General features: G+C 41.9%; 1 protein-coding gene across 1 annotated transcript in view; it reads right to left on the reverse strand.

The window, feature by feature from the left end:
- CPVL (carboxypeptidase vitellogenic like) overlaps positions 1-25,146 on the reverse strand; it is a 1,169,046-nt gene that overhangs the window by 202,235 nt on the left and 941,665 nt on the right. The window contains exon 12 of the mRNA XM_044066818.1: positions 17,061-17,243. Within this exon, the coding sequence (XP_043922753.1) occupies positions 17,061-17,243 (183 nt within the window). The remainder of the gene's footprint in view (positions 1-17,060; positions 17,244-25,146) is intronic.

The raw sequence follows: 25,146 nt of genomic DNA on the forward strand, positions 1-25,146 counted from the left end.
ATGTCTGACTGAATGGCAATCGTCCCCAGAGGAAAAAAGGCATGAAGGGCCCGCAATGCTAGAAGGACCGCCCTCATCTCTAGGACACTGATATGCAAGTTGGTATCTAAGGCTTGGACTGTCCTGCCCGAACAATGCCACCCCCACCCGAGTTGGGAGGCATCTGTGATCACTGTGGTTTGGGCTGGGGCTGGAACAAAGGATCGTCCCTCCAAAATGTCCAGAGAGCTCATCCACCATATGAGGGATGACCAACACACTTGATTCAGGTGGATAGGATAGATTAGTGGTAAATCCAACAGTGGCCACTGAACCGCTAGAGTCCACTGAAGAATCTGCATGTGTAGCCAAGCAGATGGAAGGAGAGTTATGGTCGCCGCCACTGAGCCTAGGGTCCTCAACACTGATTCCACTGTCATGAGGTGAGAACAGTAAATTAAGGAGACATGCATCCTGAGGTTTTCAACTCTCTCTGAGGTCAGGAACACTTTGCACTGTAGTGTGTCTATCCTGGCACCAATGTAATATATCACCTGTACAGGCTCTAGCAGAGACTAGACTGTGTTGATGGTAATACCCAAACTCAGGGCAAGTGTCAGAAAGTAATCCCTGGTTTGGGAAAGTAGATGCCTGGTGGAAGCAGTGAGGAGCCAATCGTCCAGATGTGGATAGACTTGAATCCCCTGAAGCCTCAGGTGAGCCACTACAACCACCATCACTTTGTTAACCACCCTGGGGGCTGTGGTAAGACCAAAGGGTAGGGCAAAAAATTGATAATGATTGGCCCCTAGCTGGAAACGGAGGCACCCCTGGAGCTTCTGTGCATTTTTATGTGATAGTAAGCATCCTGGAGATCTAAAGAGCACATCCAGTCGCTCTCTTGCAGGTACGGCATGATGGATGCAGTGTGACATCCGGAACTTTTCTTTGGCAACTGATGGGTTCAGGGTATAGAGGTCCAAGATGAGCCTTAAGTCCCCCATTTTCACCAAAAAGAACCTGGAGTAGAAGCCCGATCCGGACTGATCTCGGGAGGGGGGTGGTTTTGATAGCTCATTTTCCTAGCAGCTTGGAAATTTCCTGTGCTGCTGTCTCCCTTTGCATGGGTAGAACATCCGGGAGGTGTTTGGGCGGTATGGGGGAACCCACGAAGGGGACAGAATATCCTCTGGATATGATTTGAAGCACCCAGCGGTCCATTGTTATGGACTCCCATGCCACTGGGTGCAAGGACAATTATCCCCCGACTGCCTCTAGAGTAGAGCAGCCAGGCAAATCATTAGGGTTGCTGCCCGGGTCTGTCCGAGGATGGCTCGAGACCTGAAGTTTTGTGGACCCCCTCGGCCTCTGGCGAGTGCCCATTATGTCCCCCTCTGCCTCTAGCGGAAAAAGAGCCCTGAGTGTCCTAAGAATACTAAGATTTCCAGAACCACATCTTCTTTTGCCCTCTCTGGTTCAGGGAAAAGGACCTTTGAGGGTTAGAGAAGCATATCTCGACGTCAGTGTCTTCCCGCCCTTCTCACTCTGGACTAGTGTCTCCTTGACGGTCTTACCAAAAAGAGCTGTCATAAGGGGCATTAACAAAGGACACCTTAAAGGGTTCGGTGAATTGGCACAACCTGAGCCAGGCATTACGCCTCATGGACATGCCGGACCCAGCCACCCTACCACTCCTTCCATAGCATGGAAGAGGAGTCACATGGACATATTTGATAATGCTCTCAGAGTGGCTATTTTCACAGAGAATGAAGCCTTGTCCTCCTGCGACATGGACTTGGGTGGAGACTCCTCCAGCTCCTTCACTAGGTTGCGCTGGAGTCTCGTGACATGGGCCAAGTAGTTCAGCGCCCTTATTGAAAAGGTAGCTGAAGCATACACCCGCTTCCTTAGTTGGTCCATCATCCGTGACTCTTGGTCAGGAAGGTGGACCAAGGAACTTTCTTGAGATAGTTCCTTCATTGTGGCTGCTGCTACTACCATGGTGTCCACTGGGGAGCCCTTGTTCCAGGACGGCCTGTCAATAGGGGGACTCAGAACCTTATCAGGGAACTTGGGGATCGGTTCCACGGTATCTGGTTCCTTCCATGCCCGCGAGGTGATCAAATCCACTAAAGGATCCACGGGAGGGGACACCCAAGACATAGACGGGCCAGTGCCGAAAGCCTCCAGAACCACAGACACATCAGAGAAGGGCTTGGGGGCAGACCAACTTCCTCGCTGGTGCAGGATCTTTATGATGTCTCCAAAGGAGACATCATTGGGAGGTGAGCTTGGGGAGCCCCCCCCATCATCTAAATCTGTGTCCTCGGTTAGGGACTCAGGGGAGTCCAAGTGCCTCCTCTTGCACATATGCTTGCAAGGCACATCTCCCATGGGGCTCTCCGGGGAGCGCTCGCAAGCCATCAGTTCCTCTGAGGGAACTGTCTGGGGCTCTTCGGGCACAGGCTGTCCCTCTGGTAAAATAATGGGGACCATAGACAGAGCCGAGGGGGTGGTCAAGGGCCTCCATCTGGAGAGGACCCCCTTCTATCACATTGAATGCCAATGGAGAGTGGACCTCCTGGGAAGCTAGTAAGGACTCTGGTCTCCCCGGATCCGACGTGAGAATCAGAGCCGGAACCGAAGTGGACGGTTCCAATCCCTCAGATCCAACACCCAGGCTCTGCCTCCGAGATCATCTCGGATCCGAACTGGTCGGATCCAAGATGCTCCAGGCAGCTCTCGGCATCGAGGACGCAAGGACCGTTGGTGCCGACCCCCTGACCAAGGCCAACCTCGGATCCGAGAACTCCAAAGCCGAAGGTCAGATCAGGGAAGGAGAAATGGGCTGAAAAAAGGGAGGAGGGGGGCCGGCAAGACCCCCATCTGGATCTGTGTACGGATAAAGCACCTCATCAACACCTCATCATCTTATCCAGATCCATGTCCGATAAAGAATGGGTCGACTGAGGACTCCGACCTGGCTGGTCAGGGAACCGTGGCCCGGGAGATTGAACATGCCTCCTCCAGCTCAGGGGAGAAACTCGGAGACCGGAGCTGAGGGAAGTCACAGTTTGTGCAGACTTGATCAGGGATGAGAGGTCTGGGGACCTCTTCCTCTTTTCCTTCGTCTTCGACTCTCTCTCACGCTCTCTGCCTCTCCTCAGCTCTGCTACCACAGGCTTAGATGCAGGAGTTTGAGTCCCAGCCTGGGAGGGAGGGGAAGCCAGAGGGAGAGAAGCAGGAGAGGCAGCCACAGCAGCCACTGTGACCGAAGCCAAGGACGAGGAAGGAGGATCAGTGGCAGGCAGAAGACCTTTGAGGGCCAACTTGGCCTTTCTATCCTTCAAAGCTCGGGGGTTGAACCACACACAAACGGAGCACTCCACATTAAGGTGGCCACACCTAAGCACAACACACACAGAGTGTGGCCATCTGCTGGGGAGAGCTTATGGCCACACTCTGTGCAGTGCTTAAAGATAAGCTTTTCAGCCATACTATCAAACAAGAAGCCTTAAAAAAAGGAGAGAGACAGACCAAAAACTTTCTTTCTTTAGATTAATAACACACCCACTCACCACTCTAGACTGACTACGAGGGGGGGAGGGGCATCACAGACAAACTGCTCTAAACTAACTACAACTACAAACCTACACTTGACACCAAAGTGATGGGAGGGGAGAAAGGGTACCTATACTAACCTGAAACAGCTAAAAATAACAGAAAATTTAGAAAAACTTACAATCAGAATCACCCTGCTAGCTGGAGTTCTAGAGACACGATGTCTTATAAATCGCGGCAAACGAGATCTGGGGATGGAAGGCAGTGGAGGTGTATTATGGGTAAGGGGAGGAGTCTGGAGCTTGGAGCTGATGCTAGTAATTTTTGCCAGCTTGGATCCGATACGGATCCGTATTCCCACAAGTTGAAGACCACCTTCTTCTTTTGGCTTTTCCCGGTTAGGGGTCGCCACAGCAGATCATCTGTCTGCTCATGATTGGCAGTGGAGTTTTATGGCGTCGAGTATTAGCCCGGCACCCAACCTTCCACAGAAGGCACACACACACTCACACCTAGGGCCAATTTAGAGTGTCCAATCCAACTACTGCATGTCTTTGGGATGTGGGAGGAAACCGGAGCACACGGAGGAAACCCACACGACCACAGGGAGGACATGCAGACTCTGCACAGAAGGCACCCCAGCTGAGAATTGAACCAGACAATCTCTTGCTGTGAGGTGACAACGCTAACTGCTGCACCACCGTGGCCGCCCTATTCCCACAGGTTGAAGACCAAATTAAGTAAACTACTTCAGATCTTACATATATGTACATACACTCACAATTCATCTGGCAAAGTTAAAATGGACATTTGAGCTCATGAGAGATTGAGGCCCTGCAAATGTGTATTCTTAAATTTTAAAACTGGCTGATAATCCCCACAACTACTGCTAAAACTCTTTTTGTCCAAGTCTTCACTGTTTGAATGGTCCCATTATATCTATTTGACTGACTAAAGAGGACTTGTAGTTATTTGCTTAAACTCCCACTCTCAACATTTCAAACTTGTCTTATATATTGTGGATCACAATCCAATACATCAGATATGCTTTGTTCAGAAAATATAGTCTCCAATGGACTTTTTATATTGGTACTTGTAGTACGTCGCTACAACTATCTCACAGTACTTAGAATAATAATCTACATATTGAATATACTGCTTCCAAGACATTTAAAAAATGTGTCCACTCTGCCCCAGATATGCCCTGGAATTATTCAAGTTAATACTATCTCTATTAGATTATTATTAACACGCTCATTGCAGTTTTGTACCACTTATTCTGCCTGTCCTGAGATCATTTATTAATACAATACATGTAGTTCATTTTGCATTTCACAGTTCCAGAACATTCCCTCATATATATTATCTCAAGTATTTGTTTTCTCATCTGCTTAGGTGCTAAAATACTTTAGACATTAACCACTGCATACAACTTATCGGCTCTTCAAAAGAAAAGACTGGATATCCTTTCTAATATGTTTTGCTTTGGTCAACCTCACTTTCTGACTTCTTTCAGTAATTACATTTCTACATCAGTGTCACTACATCTCTTAAATTCTTTTATATTTTCCATCACTGATAACTATGACAGACAAAAAAAACTTACATTTTTGTTATAGTAATCCTTGACTCTGCAACTGTTGCTGTACACATTTACTCTGTGACTGCATTTCTTGATATCCAATGACCCAAAATATTAGGCCAATTAAATTCCTTACATCTGTGAGATGAAGAAAGCTTCATGCAGCATATACCTAATGTTTGAAAGATTTCATACTTATTCTATTTGCTTCTCAAACACTTTTGTGCCAATAGCTTAGTTGTTGTCCTGAATGTGTAAGTAATGTGTGCACTGCCTTCTTACAATGCCTTTCGTCCCCAGTGATTTAAAAACATATCTGACATACAATTACATTCTGAAATTTCATCAAGTTTATAATGTCTAAGCTTTCTTGTCAGTCTGGCAAATTACCTTATTGCACTGGTTCTGCATTCTCTGACTTCAGACTTCTTCCATTTTAATAGCAATTTCAAACAGCCTGTCTTCATTACTGAATAATGTGTAAATATGCGAAACTTCTTTTGAACATACTTAAGTTCTTTTGCATAAGGATTAAACATTGTATACACTCTCCACACGACTGTAAGAGCTCCATGTTAGAAGTATGCAATTTAATTATTCACCTCCTGATACTTCAAAAGAAACTGTGATTGCAAAAAAAAAAAAAAAAAAAAAAAAGTTTAATCCGAAACTCAGTGTCACCAACTTTAAAACATATTTTTGCAGTTATAAGAAGGCTTCACTGCTATTTGATATATACTGTACTCGGTAGTAGAGTGGAAAACTCTGAGATACAGTTACTTTGGATCCTGGTTAAATTCATCCATATTTGCATTTTAAGTTCACATTTATTTTATTTATTTATTTTACATTTGTTGACCTAGACAGTCCGACTGGATACATGTCCATTTTCAGTGGAGGCCCAGGGAGAAAAGCTCCAGATGTACATACACAGACTATTACATATAAATGTAAAAATGCAAAAACATTTGTCAAGATTAATCTACAAGATGTAGGTTTACATATTAGATAAAAATCTATTATAATCTTTTTAAGGCTCAAAGCAGTATATGATAGAAACATTCATAAAATTCAATACTCCACAACATTCATAAATTCATACTCCATCAGTTTAACAATTAATACATTGCTATTAGGTTACAGACAAAAACTTGGGATGTAGTCAAAAATAGAGGAACACGACCTGTTGTAGCATACGAGCATGTAGTATTAGTTAGTCTGGATTGGTGCATGGACACAGCCACTGCAGTTTGAAATACTGTGTTAGATTTTTCCTGAATTGCGCTGAGGAGAGTTCTGAAATAATGTCAGCAGTAAGGGAGTTCCAGGTTTTATACCAAATGAAAACCGTCCTTGAACCAAATAAGGAATCAGATGCAAAAACCAGAGAATACAAGAAAAAGAAAAATAATCTGGTTCCACACAGCAGTGACGATCAATATGTCCTTTATTGTAGTAGGTAAGCGCTTTCTCGGAATAACATCCGCTTCATCAGACCAACAAAGATAGAATAGCAGTTACATTTTTAAACACTAAAACATCCAATCAAAAATCAGATAAAATGTGCATCATAGTTAAAAGCCATGTGATAAAATACATCTGTAGAATATATAGATCGTTAAAAAATTGAATAAAACAGACTAAATGAATTAAATAAAACAGACTAATGAACAATATGTACTTAAAACTGGTATATACAATAGTAAACAATAATAAAAGATGGACTATTGAAATATACATGATAAAATATTAAAAGAGAGATCAATTCTTTAATGGCCGTGCTTTACGGAAGGGTTTCAGGGGAAACTCTGTTGTTTAAACCAGGAGGTTTATCAGCTTGAAAGCGCAAAATCCATTTCTGTTCACTAGATTCTGTTCTATTATTATATGTCCAGCTGATAAAGGAGGTGGTATTGTTGTCATCGACAAGGACAAATATATAGAATATATGTTAAGTCATCTCAGTGACATTGATACGTATGCCATTTTACCTATGCATATACTCAGTAGTGTAATAGAAAAAGTACAGTTTTTGATCTTTGATTTATTAACAGGCATGATGTCTGAGCAACTGAGTATTTCAAGGTAGAACATCCAACAGTCCCCTTGACATATGGTCTACCCAAAATACATAAGAATCCCTTAACTTCACCTATGCGCCCTATAGTTTCAGGCAGAGGTTGGGTAACTGAGCCACTTTCCATTTTTGTAGAAAAGACTTTGCATGCTGCCTTGGCTAATTGTAGCACTGTTTTAAAAGATACCAAGAGTTTTTTAAATGAGCTATCTAAACAAAATGAAATTATCTTAGGACAATGTTTATTTGTAACTCTGTATATGGAATCATTGTTCACTGTTATACCCAATGAATGGGGAATTGAAAATGTCAGAGAATTACTGTGTGAGAGAAACACCCCTGATACTAAGGTGACACTTATTTGCACACTTTTGGAAATCATCCTAGAAAACAATGTGTTTATTTTTAATGATGTTTATTATGCACAAAAAGTTGGCGTAGCTATGGGCACATCTTGTGCTAATAGCTACATCAACCTATCCCTAGCTAATTGGGAAGCTAAACATGCACTTTTGAATAATGAATACCAGGTTAACATCAAATGGTATAAACGTTTTGTGGATGATATTTTTTTGTTGTGGCATGGCTCAGAGCAGCGGCTACAAGAGGTACTTTTGTACTTAAATCAGTTGTATACTTTTTTGAGATTTACCTATGAATATTTTGATAAAGAAGTAGAGTTTTTGGATGCTAAAGTTACTAAAAATAATTTATCCACTGTGTCTACTACTTTGTATAAGAAAACTGTTAGAAAGAATAATGTTCTACACTATGGCAGTATGCATCCGAATCATACGAAATTCAATGTGTTGAAAGGACAGATATTTCGAACTATGAGACTTTTTAATGATGATGATAGTCTCATTGTTGCATTACAAACACTTAAACAAGAATTTTTAGAAAGAGGCTATAGTAGTAAACGTATTGATTCTCAAATAGAAGAAGGATGGCGGCATAGATCAGGTAAGTGCCAGCCATACTTTTCCCTCCTCCCCACTAGTATTAACAACAGGGATAATATTGACAATACTTTCTCAAGTGATGCTTCCATTGATACCTCTAGGAATAAACTAAGGATACCATTGACCTTTGCCAGTAATGTGCATGTAGCATGTGATATTATTAAAAAGAACTGGGATATTCTGTCTACTCTACATGAGTTGAATGGGGTCACTGGCACACAGCCAGATTTTGCTTTTAGAAATAATAGATCACTTAAGAGTCAACTCTGTTATCGATCCTTTAATACTAAATCAACTATAATATCTGATAGACTTGGTACATATATGTGTAGGAAATGTATGGCCTGTACACATATACATATTGGCAATCATTTCACACATCCCACTGTGGGTTTTAAGATAGATATTGCTTTTTATGCAGATTGTCGAACAAAAAATGTTGTCTATTTTTGCTATTGTGCTACCTACTTCTCATTTTACATAGGGAAAATGAACAGGGTGTTTAAGGATAGAATACTTGAACACCTTAGGGATATCAGGAACGTTAAAGAAACCAGCACACTATCACTACATGTAGCTAAAGAGGGTAAAGAACATAAATTTAGCTTTATGGTACTAGAGATTCTGCATAGTACCAAGAGAGGAGGTGACATAAATTACAGAACAGAATCTAGTGCACAGAAATGGATTTTGCGCTTTCAAGCTGATAAACCTCCTGGTTTAAACAACAGAGTTTCCCTGAAACCCTTTCTTAAAGCACGGCCATTAAAGCATTGATCTCTCTTTTAATATTTTATCATGTATATTTCAATAGTCCATCTTTTATTATTTTTTACTATTGTATTTACCAGTGTTAAGTACATATTGTTCATTTAGTCTGTTTTATTCAATTTTTTAACGCTCTATATATTCTACAGATGTATTTTATCACATGGCTTTTAACTATGATGCACATTTTATCTGATTTTTGATTGGATGTTTTAGTGTTTAAAAATGTAACTGCTATTCTATTTTTGTTGGTCTGATGAAGCGGATGTTATTTCGAGAAAGCGCTTACCTACTACAATAAAGGACATATTGATCTTCACTGCTGTGTGGAACCAGATTATTTTTCTTTTTCTTGAGTTCCAGGTTTTTTCCAGAGAGTTGGCAAACAGTGATTCTCCAGCTAAATTATTAGCTTTGAAAGTTTGAACTAAGAGTTTGTCAGATGAGCGTAGTACCCTAAGGTTACTATAGGGAGTGATTAGGTTAACGAGTGCAGGCGTATTTTCAGGATGATAGAGAATCTTATGAGCTACTATCAGTTGATTGACCAGAAGTAGATTAGGTAATTCAAGCCACCCTAAAGAGTTAAGGTTGAGACACTGATGGGTTCTGAAAGCTGTGCCAGTGGCAAATCTGGCAATGTTATTATAGCAACTAGACAGCTTGTTGAGGTTAGTCTTGCTCAAGTTTGTAAATAACGGTGAAGCATAAAGGAGGGTGGAGTGAAGGTGTGTTCAGGCAATGACCGTTCTAGCTAGTGAAGTTAGGAAGGGCTTAATCCTATAGAGAGATCCAAGTTTTTTATTGACAGTCTTGATAGTTTGACTAATGTGTACATCAAATTTATTTTAGGTTATTGTCCACTATTACTCCTAAGAGTTTGGTAGAGGGGTCAGGAGAAATGATGGTCCCAGTGTTAGACTTTATAGTAAAGGCTGGTAAGGGGTGTCTACTGTTGGAGGAGAAAAGTAATAGTTTTGTTTTGTTAGGATTTAATAAGAGTTGTCTGTTAAGGAGCCAGTCTTCTACTGTGTTAAAAGTGGCTTGGGAAACTATCGGAAGGTCACTGGGAGTGGTGGCTGAGCATATTAGCGTTGAATCATCTGCATATTGGACACAGATTGCTTCTGGGATGACCTTATGTAGGTCATTAATAAAGACAGAAAATAGGAGAGGTCCTTATATAGATCCCTGGGGAACTCCTAGGGTAATGGGTAGTAGCGTGGATAATTTCTCCTTCCATAAGACAGCTTGGGATCTACCATTCAGATATGATTGGAACCATTTGAGAGACTGGTTGTCAAGGGAGATGGTTTTTAATGTTAGTATGAGAAGTTGATGGTTAACCATATCGAAGGCCTTTGATAGATCCAGAAAGAGGGCAGAGGAGAGTTTGTTATTGTTCCAATTTTGGTTAATGACATTAGTAAAGGTGGTCTAAAACCATGCTGAGTATTAGTCAGGAGATTGTTCTTGATAAGGTAGCTCATGAGTTGTATGTGGATACATTTTTCCATTATTTTTGCTAGGGGTGACAGGATCGCTATAGGTCTATAGTTAGATAGTTCAGTGGAGGTGCCCCCTTTATGGAGAGGAATTACATGGGATGTCTTCCAGATGGAGGGGATGGTAGCCTCAGATACAGTTTCATTAATCAGGATGATGACTGGATAAGCTATGACTTCTGCCACTTTTTGAAGGTAATCAGCAGGGAGTCCCATCTGCGGATAGGGTGTTTGGTTTTAATTTTTTGAGTAGAGTTGTGATTAAGTGAGGCAGGAACTGATTGGAAGTTAAAGGATATTTGGGAGCAAGGTAAAGAATCAGTAGGGTTTGGGCATCCAGGCAGTAGTTGACTAGCTAGCTGTTGAATGGTTTCTGTAAAGAAGCTATTAAAGGCATTGGCTACTAATTCTGGAGGTTTCTGGTTCATAACTAAGGGGGAAGGAGTGGAGGGCTGACCTGGATGTAGGAGTTTGTTTACTCCTGCCCAAAATTTTTGAGGATGGTTTTGGTGCTTCTGTTGTAGATGACAGTAGTAGTTTTTTTAATCTGTTATTATGGCTTTTTTGCATCGTTCCTTAGTTGTCTATATCTAAGTTGGTCAGCGGGGGCTTTTGTGGTATGCCATGTTATCCAGGCTTTGTTTCTAAGTGACATTATTTGTCTAGTTTCTTTAGAGAGCTATGGGACACCTCTTATTTTCATTCTAATCAATCGAGCTGGTGCATGTATGTCAAGGATGGCTAGGAATTTGGTATTAAAATAGGTTACGGCCTCTTCCAGTGGAAGATGCTTTAGAACTGACCAGTTGCATGCTTTTAGCTCATTTTTAAAACTAGCAAGGTTGAATTTCTTGCTGTTCCTTACTGTTTTGTAAGTGGGTTGGTTAGGGACATCGGCTTTGTGCCTGATTACATAGGTAAGAAAGTGATCACTTATGTCATCAGGCAGGGTCCCAGCCTTATACATGTAGTGATCACTAGTAATGAGTATCCAATCTAGGGTGGTATTTGAAACTCCAAAAGATTGACACATAACCATATGTAATAAATTTGGCTTGATTTTTAACTGCTTCAAAACTCCCCATACACATCATATCTCCCTCACACTTCTGACCATTACTGTCAAATACAGTCTCATGATAAGCTTTACTTTTACCTTATTATTTGAGTCGTTCACTCTAGATGATTGTCACTGTTGGAGACATCCTGACCCCATATAAAAAATGCGACAAAGGTGTACATGAAAGAATGAATTTGACTCATTTTATCTTACATACCATCATTTCTTCAGTTATACCTTTAAAATGTGCAACTGTAATTTCCCTCATTCTGCAAATATCCACATTTTTTTATAATGACAGATCTGCTTCTCTTAAAGGCCTGAACTTTTCCCTCATTATTTCTTACACCACAAACTATGCTTTTATCAAAGAATCACGTAACTCACCAATTTTAGAGCTATTTTGTAAAACAAAACTTTGTTGACATCATTTTGGACAAGACTTTTGATCATCAAACCTGTGACCCACTTCTTGGGAGTCATCTTGGGATTAGTGCTACTGTTCTATTTCTGATGAAAGAAGGAGCAAGGAGACCAATTCCTAGCTATGTGAAGCTGTGGCGAGACCAGCCCTGGTTAATACCTAGGAAAACCAATCGCCAAATCCTGTCTTTTCACCAAGTTCTGATAAATTAACAACCCTCTAAAATGACTTCAGAGTATCATCTTAATTACTTTATTTAAAAACCCTTAGGGTCTAACTACAGCAGTTCATCTACAACCCCCTCCCCTGAGTGCTACACAAGTCCCAATACTCCATCTCCTGGCAACATGGCTCAGGAGTCTGCATCCACTCTATCAGTAACCGATCTGATTACATTAGGTGATCCAAGGCAGTACAACAAATACCTTATGCTTACCAAATCTTCACTGCTCCTACCAACTAAGGATTTACATCTCTTGCAGGCTGTATTAAGAAACAGAGACAAACTTATTGCATAAGTCCACCATCAGTAAGCATCATACCTCCACAACACCATAACAGTCACAGCACACTGCTAGGAAAGTATAATTGTGTAAGTAAACTTTCCATAACAGTAGCTGTTCATATAGCCAACCCCAACTGTATGGGTTATATTCTGTCAAGAATGAGACCACCAGCTAGTATTAAAAGCATTAGGGCACCTTCTACGCACCCTAATCACTGAGAGGCTTGTGAAGAGCTGTGTAAAATCAGTGGTTTGGGTGCTAAGCTTCAGAGCTTTTTTGCATCAAGAAAGGAGGCTAAATTGCTGAGAAGCATGTAAATACTAGGGAAATATATGCACATGCAACAAGTGGAGTATCTATGGAGGTTCCTCATAAAAAGAATACAGGGAGTAAACATGTCCTACTCGGATCACTTCAAAGCCCTACCCCTGTACTCTGGTCACCTACAGACTGCTGAGAGGCAATCTATGCCTGGTTCACTAAGCATCTTCTGATCTTGATTGATGAACCTGTTGCAAATCTGCAAAACAAATAGCATCAGAATAACCCAATCTAGAGACCTAAACCTCATCTGCAACATAAATGGGACATGTTGGAGGGACACGTATGTGCTCAAGGACTACTCCCTCCCTGGAACAGGCTTGCCATCCATAGGAAGCAGAGTTTTTCCCTAACCCAATTCAAGGGTAATTTGGACCACTGAATGGGGCTCAGAAATTTATCCCCAGTTTGACATCAATATCTCAGACAGATGCAGCCCACAAATGCTTGACCACTGATGTCAAAGCCTACATATATTCCTTAAAACAACCTTAGGGTATTAAAACTTGTCAGATATATCTCAGAAGCTGGGCTAGAGTTAAAAAGGCCCTATGGGGTGATTAGCTTAGTTATCACCTCCCTCTCCCTCTCTCTCTGTATATATGTGTGTGTGTGTGTGTGTGTATATATATATATATATATATATATATATATATATATATATATATATATACACACACACACACACACACACACACACACACACACACGTTCCCTTTGAGATTTCGAAATACTGAAAATGTTGAATTTCAGTATTTCAAGACCAAATTGTCGAATCTGCAGTTGTGCAAAACTGCAGAATATCGAACCCGAAAATGTTGAAACCGCAGTACTGATGGTGCGTTAGGTAAGTGTTATATTTTTTAACGGTTATGGGGAGGGTTTGGTGTGGGTTAGAGTAGGTAGGTAAGAGTGTGAGTGTGTCAGTGTTGAGAGTGGTGGTGTCTGTATGTACGTGATGTGTGTTTGTGCAATGAGGGTGTAGAATGTGTGGTGGTGGGTTTTCTGTCTTTCTGTGTTTAGTGCAGCCACGGAGTTGGAATATATAAGTAGCAGGGGTGGGGTGGGCAAAGCCCCCCACAAGGGGGGGTGCAAGGGGGGCTTGCCCCCCTGCATATTGGAGTGTATGTTTGTTTTGTTGTGTTCATGTGTGTTGTTTTACTTTGTTGTAGTGTCGGGAGGTAGGTGCATTTGTAAGTGTGGTGTAGTGTTTTGTTGACATTCGTGGTTTTGGTTTTCGGGTTTGTGAGTTTTCGGCTTTATAAGCCGCAGAGGTACAGCGGTAGCATTGCTGCCTCACAGAAAGAGGTTCTCCTGTTCGATTCTCGGCTGGAGTGCCTTCTGTGTGGAGTATGCATGTCCTCCACGTGGTCGAGTGGCCTCCGAAAGACATGCGTGAATGGGCCTGCCTTCGCTGAAGGTTGGGCGTCGGGCTGGCAACTCGACACCATAAAACAAATTGACTGCCAATCATTAGCGGACCGGAGTTCTACTGTGGCGACCCCTAACCGGGAAAAGACAAAAAGACAAACAAGTCTCGAGATACTGAAATTCGATATTTCAGTACTTCAAGGTTATAAAGTGAATCCATATACACATATACATATCACACACACACACACACACATATATATATATATATATATATATATATATATATATATTAGAATTACTTAAATTGATCGAATTCCATTTATGTTGACATGCATAATGTCGAAACAAACTGATCAACATTATGCACGACACGTTACCATGCATGCCCCGAGAAAAAAGCTCGGCACATGCAAAACTTAAAAAAAAACACAAAGAAAGCACCTTTTTTTTTTTACAGGGGGACAAGCCCCTCTGCACCCCCTAGCTCCCCCTCCTGCTAATTATATAGTCCAACTCCAAGATCACATAGGTATATTCCATAACCCATAATTGTCACTCTTGCATGCCTGTCAACCACCTGTTTAGTTGACTAAATTGTGTCAATTAAACAGATGTTGAGCAAAGTATCAATTATCAAAGTTACCACTAGTTTAGAAGTAGGAAAACAAAAAACAAAAAATAAACAAAAATATCTTTTTTGCAGGGAAAAGGCCCCCCTGCATCCCCCTCAGTCCACTACACTCCCTGATATTTATATACACCAACTCTGAGACTGCAGTGGGGAAAGGGTCAATTCCCCACTGTTCCGTGATCTCACATATCATACATGCTATTCACTTCCCTGTGCCAGCAGTGTTCTGCATTTCTATGTTGTTGGGTTGATGCTTAGATGGTCGATGTTGTGCAGACATGTTCCAAACTAGACCTATATGCATGCATGTATGTATGTATGTAAAATATACATATTATATGTACATACACACACACACACACACACACACACACACACACACACATACATATATACACACACGTGCACATATCCAGACCCTTGTAAAACACCTAATACAAGAGAGATAAAAGAGGAAGAGAGGTAGGGTGGAGATACTGCAACAGTGATACATTCAAACATCTACTGTTATGGTAAGTTTACTTACACAACTGTACAATGTTCATCATTAGATCACTGCTGCAGAAGCCTAAACTATATGGGTAGATTACCAAAGCTTAGAATTACAGGGGAGGTAAAAAGTTTGAAAATCCAGGAGTCCCTGGAAAACAGTTGTAGCAAAATGACTTCTGGATCTGGAAAAGAAATCCAGTTTGTAATGTTTTGTAATTTTGCAAAAGTAGGTTCAGAGGACCAAGAATCCACCCCTTTCCAAAACGTCAAAGAACTGTTATGTTGAGAACAGCAGAAAGAGATAGCATGAGTCAACTATCTTAAAATTGCCTGCTTTAGAACTAATTTTCCTTTCTGGTTACCTTCTTTTGAAATCAATAGCTGATCTCAGTTCCTGAAGTATTTGTCCAAATAGCATCTGTGCTTCCCGTGGACATCCAGAGTGTGCAGAATTCATTCTCCCTTGTTTTTTAGGTTCTGTACAGAATACAGAGAGGTTAACAGCATGATTCAATGTAAACTCTACAGCTGCTTAAGGCATAAAAGAAGGATTTGTTCTAAGAGACACCCCATCTTTGTGAAAAATGAGAAGGTTGACTCACCTTAAGGGCTTGCAACTCATGTAGTCTTCTTGCAGAAGTCAGAGCAACAAGTTTTTCAGGTTAAAAATCTCAATTCAGCTTGATGAGCTGGCTGTATTAGAGATCTTTAATATAACTGCTAAGTGAAGGAGAAGAGATCCACTTAGCATTAGCACCCTGAAAGCTATATTACCACATACTAAACTGAGCTTTACACTTGTTATCATACTGTAGTATGACTCCAAGTCTGCTGTTTACTGCACAACGATATAATCTTGTAAACTGTAATACAGTAAGTAATTAAACGTACAGCTACTACCATTTCCTTCAGCTTGACTAGATCCATCATTGCTGTGCATTGTTGAAGTTTATCTTGTGATTGGCTTAGCCGCTCACTGACTACAAAGAAAAGTTTAGTGCTTCCACTTTTGAGATTCAGAGCCTTCTCATGCATCCCAGCTAATGACACAGCTTGCAGAACATTCACCCTCAGACTGGATCCCTATATATGAATGCTGTGCAGATTGTGAATATTTGTACTGCACCAAGTGCAGTAACAGCATGCTAAAGAGACTTCTGTGTTAAGACTCACTAACACACAGTTAAAAGCAAACACAGCTCAGTGCAGAGAGAATACTGTCTCTAGGGCTGCTAGTCTGGCTCAGGTCCTTCTCAAGTTTCACCATTTTTAGTACAGAATGTTGACATTAAATTTGGCACAATACCAAAGGGAAAATGTGGGGGTGGAGACTTTTCTACAGTGATGAAAACCAGATAAAATTCATCAGCTAGATGATAATCAGATGCAACTATTCCTCTGTGGCAGCAATAAATGTAGCTGTGTTTAATTACAAAGTTAACGTCAAGGTTTATAATGCCAGTAAGCATACAAGCATTCCACCCTTTATTACAGTGAAATGCTTAGTAGTATATTATCCTGAACATTTTATCATCATAATCAAGAGGAAAAATATGGATGCCATATGCGCATGTTCTCTGTTGTATCAAAGCATATGGACAGACTTTCCCACAGTCTTCATCAACAGATAAACTGTGCATGTGTGCAGACCTAAAAATCAAAGTCACTACACAGGAAAGCCATTCTTCTGATATTTATTAAAAACTGTGATTCTATCTAGCTTCCTGTCAACATCTGGACTTCAGTTTTTCAGCATTTTTGTGTGGGCTTTGATTTTATTACACACAAAACCCAATCTCCCAATATTTTGTTTCATACCTGATAGAAATCATCAACTTGGCGTACATAGCCAGCCACTTCTGTGTCACTGGGATGAACTTTCCAATAAAATCGATCAGCCTTCTTGTATTTCTCTACTTTAGACCAAGGAACAGTGGGCAGAAACCGTTCCGTCAGTGGAGCAGCAACAATGACATCCAACTGGCCACTGTAGATCAGCACCTAGAGACACACAAAAGAAAGGAAGTTATTAATGCATACCTCAGTTATTCCTGGTAAGAAAGTCACATACCTACTACTTCATATCATTCACACTAAAGTTTGGTTCATCTGCTGAAATAGTACTTTTTATGAGGCACTATCTAGGACGGCTGCGGTGGTGCAGAGGTTAGCATTGTCGCCTGACAGCAAGAGGCTCTCCGGTTCAATCTTCGGCTGGGGTGTCTTCTATGCGGAGTCTGCATGTCCTTCCTGTGGTCATGTGGGTTTCCTCCGGGTGCTCCGGTTTCCTCCCACACCCCCAAAGACATGCTGCAAGTGGACTGGACACACTAAAATTGGCCCTAGGCGTGAGTGCGTGTGTGTGCCTTCCGTGGAAGGTTGGGTGCAGGGCTGGCAACTCAACACCATAAAACTTCACTGCCAATCATGAGCGGACAAGGTGATCTGCTGTGGCGACCCCTAACTGGGAAAAGCCGAAAGAGAGAGAGAGATGATGCACTGTCTGCTTATAAGGAAACCACAGGTAAAGACACATTCATTAAGGCTACCTAGGTTTAGCTACATTTAGGTCATCTAATTGCAAATATGCAAAAACAAAAAAACAGATAGAGTCAAAAACAGAACCAGCTATGGGCTGAGGCCTTGAACACATTATAGCAAGAATAAAGGATTTTCAGAGAAAAAACATTTAAGTTGTGACTGATTTTTACTCTGGACTTCTCTATCATCAGGCATATCACTTTCCGAAGCATATTGGCCATCATGAAGCTATGCTGAGAATGCACTCTTTTTGAAAGCACTTAACACGTGGAGTTGCACAGTTAAGGTACTTTCAAGGACCACTCTTCGTACAGATGGCTAAACATTCTCACTGAAACTTCTTGGTGACCTTCCTCACCCTTAGCACATGCCATTAATATCATTCATTATATTTACAAAAGAGGAAAATCTGGGATGAAGTCATATACTCACAAACTAGTCTGCATCCACCAAGTTACTGATGTTCAAGACTTGTGTTTGAAGCCATATTACTAATACCAGCAGAACTAACCTTGTTGCTGTGCTGATATGAAAGCAGCATCACATCTTCTAAAAAGAGACTGTGTGAAGTGTCAATTAAAGTAATACCTTATCACAAAACTGGGAAGATCAGGGCTGTGTGAGCCACAAAGTTTAACCTTGTGGTGTGAGTCACCAAAAGACTGTAAGGTATGGGTAGACATCGGTCAAGATTCCCCCCACCCAATTACCTTTCTGCCTTCACTGCAATCCACTCAAACTCTAGCATAATACTCACCTAATGTTCAAACCACAACTGGCTTCTCAACCTAGAAGAGCAGTGTCTCTAGTTGGATATCCTCTCACAGTGAAGAATTCCTCATTTGGTTGGGAGCATTTCAAATTGGCAATGTTAGTTTTGGTGAACGCAAAATGTTTGAATGCTGTTTGCTGAAACTACTTTTGCTGACAGTGGAGTTTGCCTCTTTCTCCACTGTTATGCAACCTTAGTGTTGTTATATAGAAGTCCAGGGTATGCGAGGGGTGTCTTTTTATCCTACATTCACTGAAAGTAGTTTTGGCAAAAAGTTTGAGTTACATACCTTTGCGGAAACTACCTTTGGCAAGTCAACATAAATCCACTTAGCCATAGGCAGTAAGGCCAGCTACACTGCAGAGACTTTTCTGCCAGTACCTAAAGCTTGTGACAAAAGATAGGGACACAGAATGACAGGTACACTGACAACATCCTGCACCTCACCTCTTGCTTCACCAACATGTTCCAGTACTATATCAGTAACATTACTATGACTGAACCTGTCTGCTGATCCATCTCCTGAACCCTTCTACTGTCAGCCATAAATAAGGACCAGAGACATTTAAACTCTTCCAGTAGGGGTAGATGTTTCAAATGTAGACAGCAACCCAGGGAGAAAACCATAACCTCTTATTTGGAGATGCTGATTTTCATCCCGGCCTCTTCACACTCACAACAGTGAAACATTCTAGTGCATGCTTCAGGCCACACTCATTACAGGCTAAGAGTACAATGCCATTTACAAACAAAGATGCAAGCCTAGCATTCTTAAAACTGGACACACTCCAAATCTAGCCATCTCAACACCAAGCCAGGAAAAATACTACGGAAGGGAGAGAGACACCTTTGGCACAGTCTTAAGAAATAACACCAGGAATGTGGACAACTCTCACTCTAGAATACAGAAACTGAAAGCACACAGCAGCCACCCTAGGACCCCATACCACTGTAGAACCTCCTGAAAGACATTCCAAATGCATACAAATATTTAATCTCTAAGACCACAAACACATGTAGAATATCCAGACAAACTCCTATCCCCCCTAAAATGTCAGTGCAAATACAAATAGCAGATTCACTGTTCCACTGTTTGGATGGAGTCTGCATAGCTTTCTTAATCAGCTGACAGACTACTTCATAATGTCTCTCTTCCTACATCCTGCTGCAAACTTCTCCAGGGAGGATGAGTAGTGTGATTTGTCTACAAATGGAAGCCACCCTCCCAAAATGAAAATAAGGACCACTACCTCAGTTTTCCACTTTAGAGGTACTGTCCCAACTATCCACACAAGATAACAAAGGTGCATTAACAACACTGCCCCAACAATATCCAGCGACTTCAGCACTTACAATTGGATATCATTCACTTCTGCCTTGACACAACATAACTATTAATCTGTAGTGAGCTCATCTACATAAATAGATCAGTCCCTGAAGATGTGTCCAACACTGCCTACTCAAATGAGGGAAATGGTTGCGTCACATTCAGGAGCTCCACACCTTGTTCCTTCCACCTGACAATTTCCCAAACTCAAAGTTAGTGTTTCCATACTCTTGCAAAGACAAGCCTGGGCAGTGATTTACTCTTTTTGACTCACTGAATGGTTGGCCAAGACCTCCCTAAAGCCATAAAGGATTATATGCCATGGCCTTGTTAAACTCCTCTTACAACCAGGCTTTGCTTCATAGATTGCTATATTTATTGTTATTCTGGCCTCTTAGTACTAGTCAGGTTTGGAGACTACCCATCAATATTGCATGGAAAGCCTCTAACTTGATGACTTCCCCTCACTGTTGGTATCCACCAGTGGGGCAAGGATTAATGCCATGGCTAGTACTGACTGGCTAGGGGTCGCAGCATCCTGCTGCCAACTCGCCTACTTAAATCTTGAACAGGGGTCATTTGGATGCCACATCCCTACTTCTACAAATGAAGGGATGACACAGTGGTGCAGCAGTAGCGTTGTCACCTCACAGCAAGAGGTTCTCCGTTTCGATTCTTGGCTGGGGTTCCTTCTGTGTGGAGTCTGCATGTTCTCCCTGCTTTAGTGTGGGTTTCCTCCAACGTTACAAAGACATACGTCTGGAGCGTTTCTCCCTGGGCCTCCACAGAAAATTGGCTTTGTTCCAAGTCGGACTTTCCTGGTTAACAAATGTTAAATAAAAATAAATAAAATTAACTTTGAAATGTACAGGATTGCACTCATCCTATATACAAGCATCTTTTTGACATTCTCAGGACATCAAAATTAAATATTTGAGCTTTCTTGGACTGTCCAGCTATCTCCCTAGTAATACTAGTCAACTTACCACCAAATGGTGATCACTTGACAGCTGAGCATCTCTTTTTACCTTAAAGTCCAGAACATACAGCTTCAGGTCTGATGGCACAACTACAAATTCTATCATCACCCTTTGGCCCAAGGTGCTGTGCCACCAAGCAGAATAACTTATGAGTATCCTTTTCTTTTAACTGCATTTAAATTTAGACAATCCAGGATTACCAAACAAGTCCAATAACAACTCACCCCATAGATTCAGGTCAGGTAAGCCATTCTTCCCAAACGCACCAACTCCAGGTGTTTTGCCATCATTCTCCATCTGAGTGTTGGAAGTCTCCCAAGAAAAATATTGTGCCAGAAGGTGGTACCCAGCCAAGCACCACCCCATAACTCTCTAGAAAGGATGAATATTCTGAATGTTTTTGTCTGTGTGTGCATAAAGAGGAGCTTCTCCCTTCCAACTAATACGCATAATAAGTGGACACTTGCATGTGCTGGTACAAACTCCAACAGCATGGCAGGGAGACAGTAGCTTAGAAATAACACCACAACCACCTGAGGCTCTCTTAAGGGGAAACTGCAGAGTAGGAGAGCTCACTTTTGATCACAAAGTCTAATTTCAGAAGCAACTCTGTGCATAGAAGTAGGGCCAATTCTGGTAGTCCAGCTTCCTGCATAAGCTATGACTCCTTCCCAAGCAAAGAGGTGACATTCACATCCTAGCAGCCAGCTTCCACTGGCAGTGTCCATTCCATTCAGATCTGCTCCACCCCTGCCTGCTACTTAACTGGCAATGCAGCTGATCCACTCACTATGCCATGTGGCTATGAGGCCACATGGTAACTTCAAGAAGACTGTTTTGGTTAAGCCTAGCCAGGCTGCCCATGTCACTATCAGACCTGGCTGTACAGCTGGATCCCAATATCCCTGTTGTAGGTGAGGTTCTATGATTCATTAGAATTCAAGTAGGTGTGTAATGATATGTAAAATGCAACAGAAGAATGCACACATGGGAAACAGAAGGCAACATTAACGTAGCTCCCCAGTGTGAACATGTGGTTAAGCCTCTAAAAATGATCATTTAGTTTAAAAGTGATCATTTAATCTGACCCTGAATGAATGGCTCCAGGCTGATACATCTATATCAATAAACAGTTTTGTTTTTGTGATTATTAGTATGAGATTATCAGACATGTTAAGAATCCTGACAGAACTGCATACAAAGATGAAAAACGGTAAGCCATTATAGTCAGCAAGCTGGAGTGGTACTTTAGCAGTGGTAAACTGAAGGAATGCTCGTTTTCCTTTGAAGGTAAATTCACTTATGCCCTGCACCATAAGTATGATGCATCTGCCACTGTGTGCCTTTTGCAGGCTTTACTGTGTAGCTGTATGAATCATACCTCTCAATTGTACAGATTTTCACAGAATGTATAGATTTTTGCCTCATATTTGTGTCCATTTTTCATTAAATCGTGGTTTTCGGGCAAATAATTGTCAAGTTGTTAAAGACTGAAGGCAGAAAATAATGACAGTTGAGTTTCAGACTTCATACCCTTCAAAAAATTCATGCTAAAGAAAAACCTGTTACTCTATCAACTTTCTAAGTTTGTAAAAGCAATATTTAAAATTTTTACCTATTTTTGTATCTTTGTCCCCCATTATTTATGGCTTTATTCAGATTTCTTGCTCTAAGAGGTTGAGAGGTATGTGGTACGTGGCTTCAGTTCTCAAGGTCTCTTTACGCTAGAAATGGGTGAGGACTATAATACTCCCATAAAAGAATAATAGTTATGTACTCACCATAACTTGGTAACTGTGTTATCCATAGTCATCATTCATCACGTCTGGGTCTAGGATGAGACACTGGATCCGAGTCGGCATACTTTAGACAACAGCTTAGCTCAAGCTTCTCCCCTCCCATGATGCTCTGCTGCCCTCTAATCCCACAGATAGAGTTTGTCCTGGAGAAAGAACACAGACATAAAAAAAACTTGCCACCAACAAAGGTCCACCAAATTCCTGTCAATCCCTCAGGAAGGGGGCAGGAGGGTGGGAATGTGATGAATGGTGACTATGGATAACACAGATACCAAGTTATGGTGAGTACATAACGATTAATCTGATGTTATCCTAGTCACCATTCATGAAGACTGGGTCAGAGTCCCCAGCTACCCAAAATTCCTGGGTGGCCTCAAGAAAGACATGCCAAAGAACAGTAGAGCCAAAGGAAACCCTTCCTCTAGAAACTAAGTCAAATTTGTAATGGGAGAGGACCAAATTGCCACTGCACAAATGTCATCCAAAGACTGATGGTCTACAAAGGCAGCTGAAGTGGCTACCAACCTGGTGGAATGAGCCCAAACTGGTCCAGACAAAGGAGAACCACATGAGGGAATAAATGAAAGAAATGCACTGAGAAATCCAATGGGAGACAGTAATTTCTGACACCGCTTGGCCCTTCCTGTTAACTGAAAAGGCCACAAACAACTGGTCTGAGAGCTGAAAGGTTGTAGATTTGTGCAAATAGAAACAAAGCTGATGCTGAACATCTAAAGTATTTAAAATGTAATCCCCTTTATTAGCATAATTACGGAAGAACATTGGAAGTTAGATTGATTGATTGAGATTTGCTTCAGTCGCCACTTTGGGCATAAATGAGGGGTTGGGTTTCAAAGCCAGTCTATCTTTATGGAACATTAAGAAAGGGGCTTAATTGCTAGAGCATGCAGTTCTGATACTCTCTTAGCTGAGGTTATAGCCACTAGAAAGGCAGTTTTCCAAGAAAGAAATTTAAGATTGCAGGACGTAGCAGACTCAAAAGGGGGTTCAGTTAAAGACTGCAGCACCATGGTGAAGAAGGGTCCTTGACTGGGGGGGGCACAACAAAAACAGACCTTTCAAGAAGGCTTTGCAGAGCTGAGAAGAAAAGGTAGGATTGCTGCTGAGATGAAAATTAGGAACTGTTGCCAAATGGACTTTGATCGTAGAGAAACTAGTGCCCTCCTTAAAAAGAGAGGCCAAGAAAAGGAGAATGTCAGGAATAGGAGCCGAAAATGGATTGAGGTTCTGACCTGTAGCCTAGATGGAGAATCTCTTCCACTTACTTCTGTAAATTCTCTTAGTAGAAGACTTCTGTGAAGCAAAGATAATGATCCGGCACCGGATCGAGCACCCAAGGATGGTGCCACAGATGAGTTGGTAAGAGAGGGAACCACACCTGCCGAGGCTGGAAGGGGACAATGTGGATCAACTGCATCCTGAGGCATTTGGCTTTCTGATGAACTCTGGTAATTAAAGGTAACGGAGGAAAAGTGTAAACAAGTACAGGAGGCCAATCATGAGTCAGTCTGTCCCTGGGGGACTCCCCCCTCCGGGGGGGGGGGGGTCAAGGCAAAGTAGCTGTTGCATTTGTGATTGAGAAGGGATGCAATCCGATCGCAGCTTAGTTGACCCCACCAACGGAAGATCTGCTCCGCAACTGAAGGATTCAAGAACCACTCGTGAGGGGTCAGTATAGCCCTGCTCAGCTTGTCCACTCCAGGAATGTTCGTTGCAAGGAGAATGTGACCAGAGGACATCGCCCATTCCCAAACCCTCATGGCCACGCAACAAACCAAATAAGAATATGTGCCCTCTTGCTTGTTTATGTACCATACAACAGCCATGTTGGCTGTGTGAACTGCTATCATCCCCAGAGGGAGGCAATCCTGAAAGGCTTGCACTGACAGAAGGACTTCTCTCATCTCCAGCACGTTTATATGCAACTTGGTCTCTGCATGGGACCACATGCCTTGGACAGTCTTTCCCTGAAAATGCCCCCCACCCACCCTAGGAAGGAAGCATCTTTGGTCACCATGGCCATCAGAACAGGTGGAGAGAATGGTCTGCCTGCTAGGAGATCCAGGGAATCCATCCACCAAGAAAGGGGTCTCCGACAAACTGGAGTAAGATGAATGGGAACTGACAAAGGATGAGAAAGGGCAAACCACTGGACTGCCAGGGTCCAGTGTAGTACTCTCATGTAGTATCTGGCAGCGGCAACAGATAAATGGCAGCTGCCATGGACCCCAAAGCCCTGAGAATGAGAGATACTGGAGGATGAGTTTGCTCCAGAAGCACCCAACACGTGAGATCGAATAAGAATTGCCCATCAGCGAGGAAGGGCTGCAATCTCTGAGGTAGTGTCCAGCTATGTGCCTGCAGAATTCCAGTTGTTGAGAAGGGGTCAGGGAAATATTTGGCTAGATTTACTGTTATCTCCAGCCGATCAAAGAGATGAATAAGGAAGCAAGTGTTCTCCACC

This window comes from Protopterus annectens, chromosome 3.part1, assembly GCF_019279795.1.
Source record: "Protopterus annectens isolate FY-2018-M chromosome 3.part1, PAN1.0, whole genome shotgun sequence".
Taxonomy (NCBI): domain Eukaryota; kingdom Metazoa; phylum Chordata; order Ceratodontiformes; family Protopteridae; genus Protopterus; species Protopterus annectens.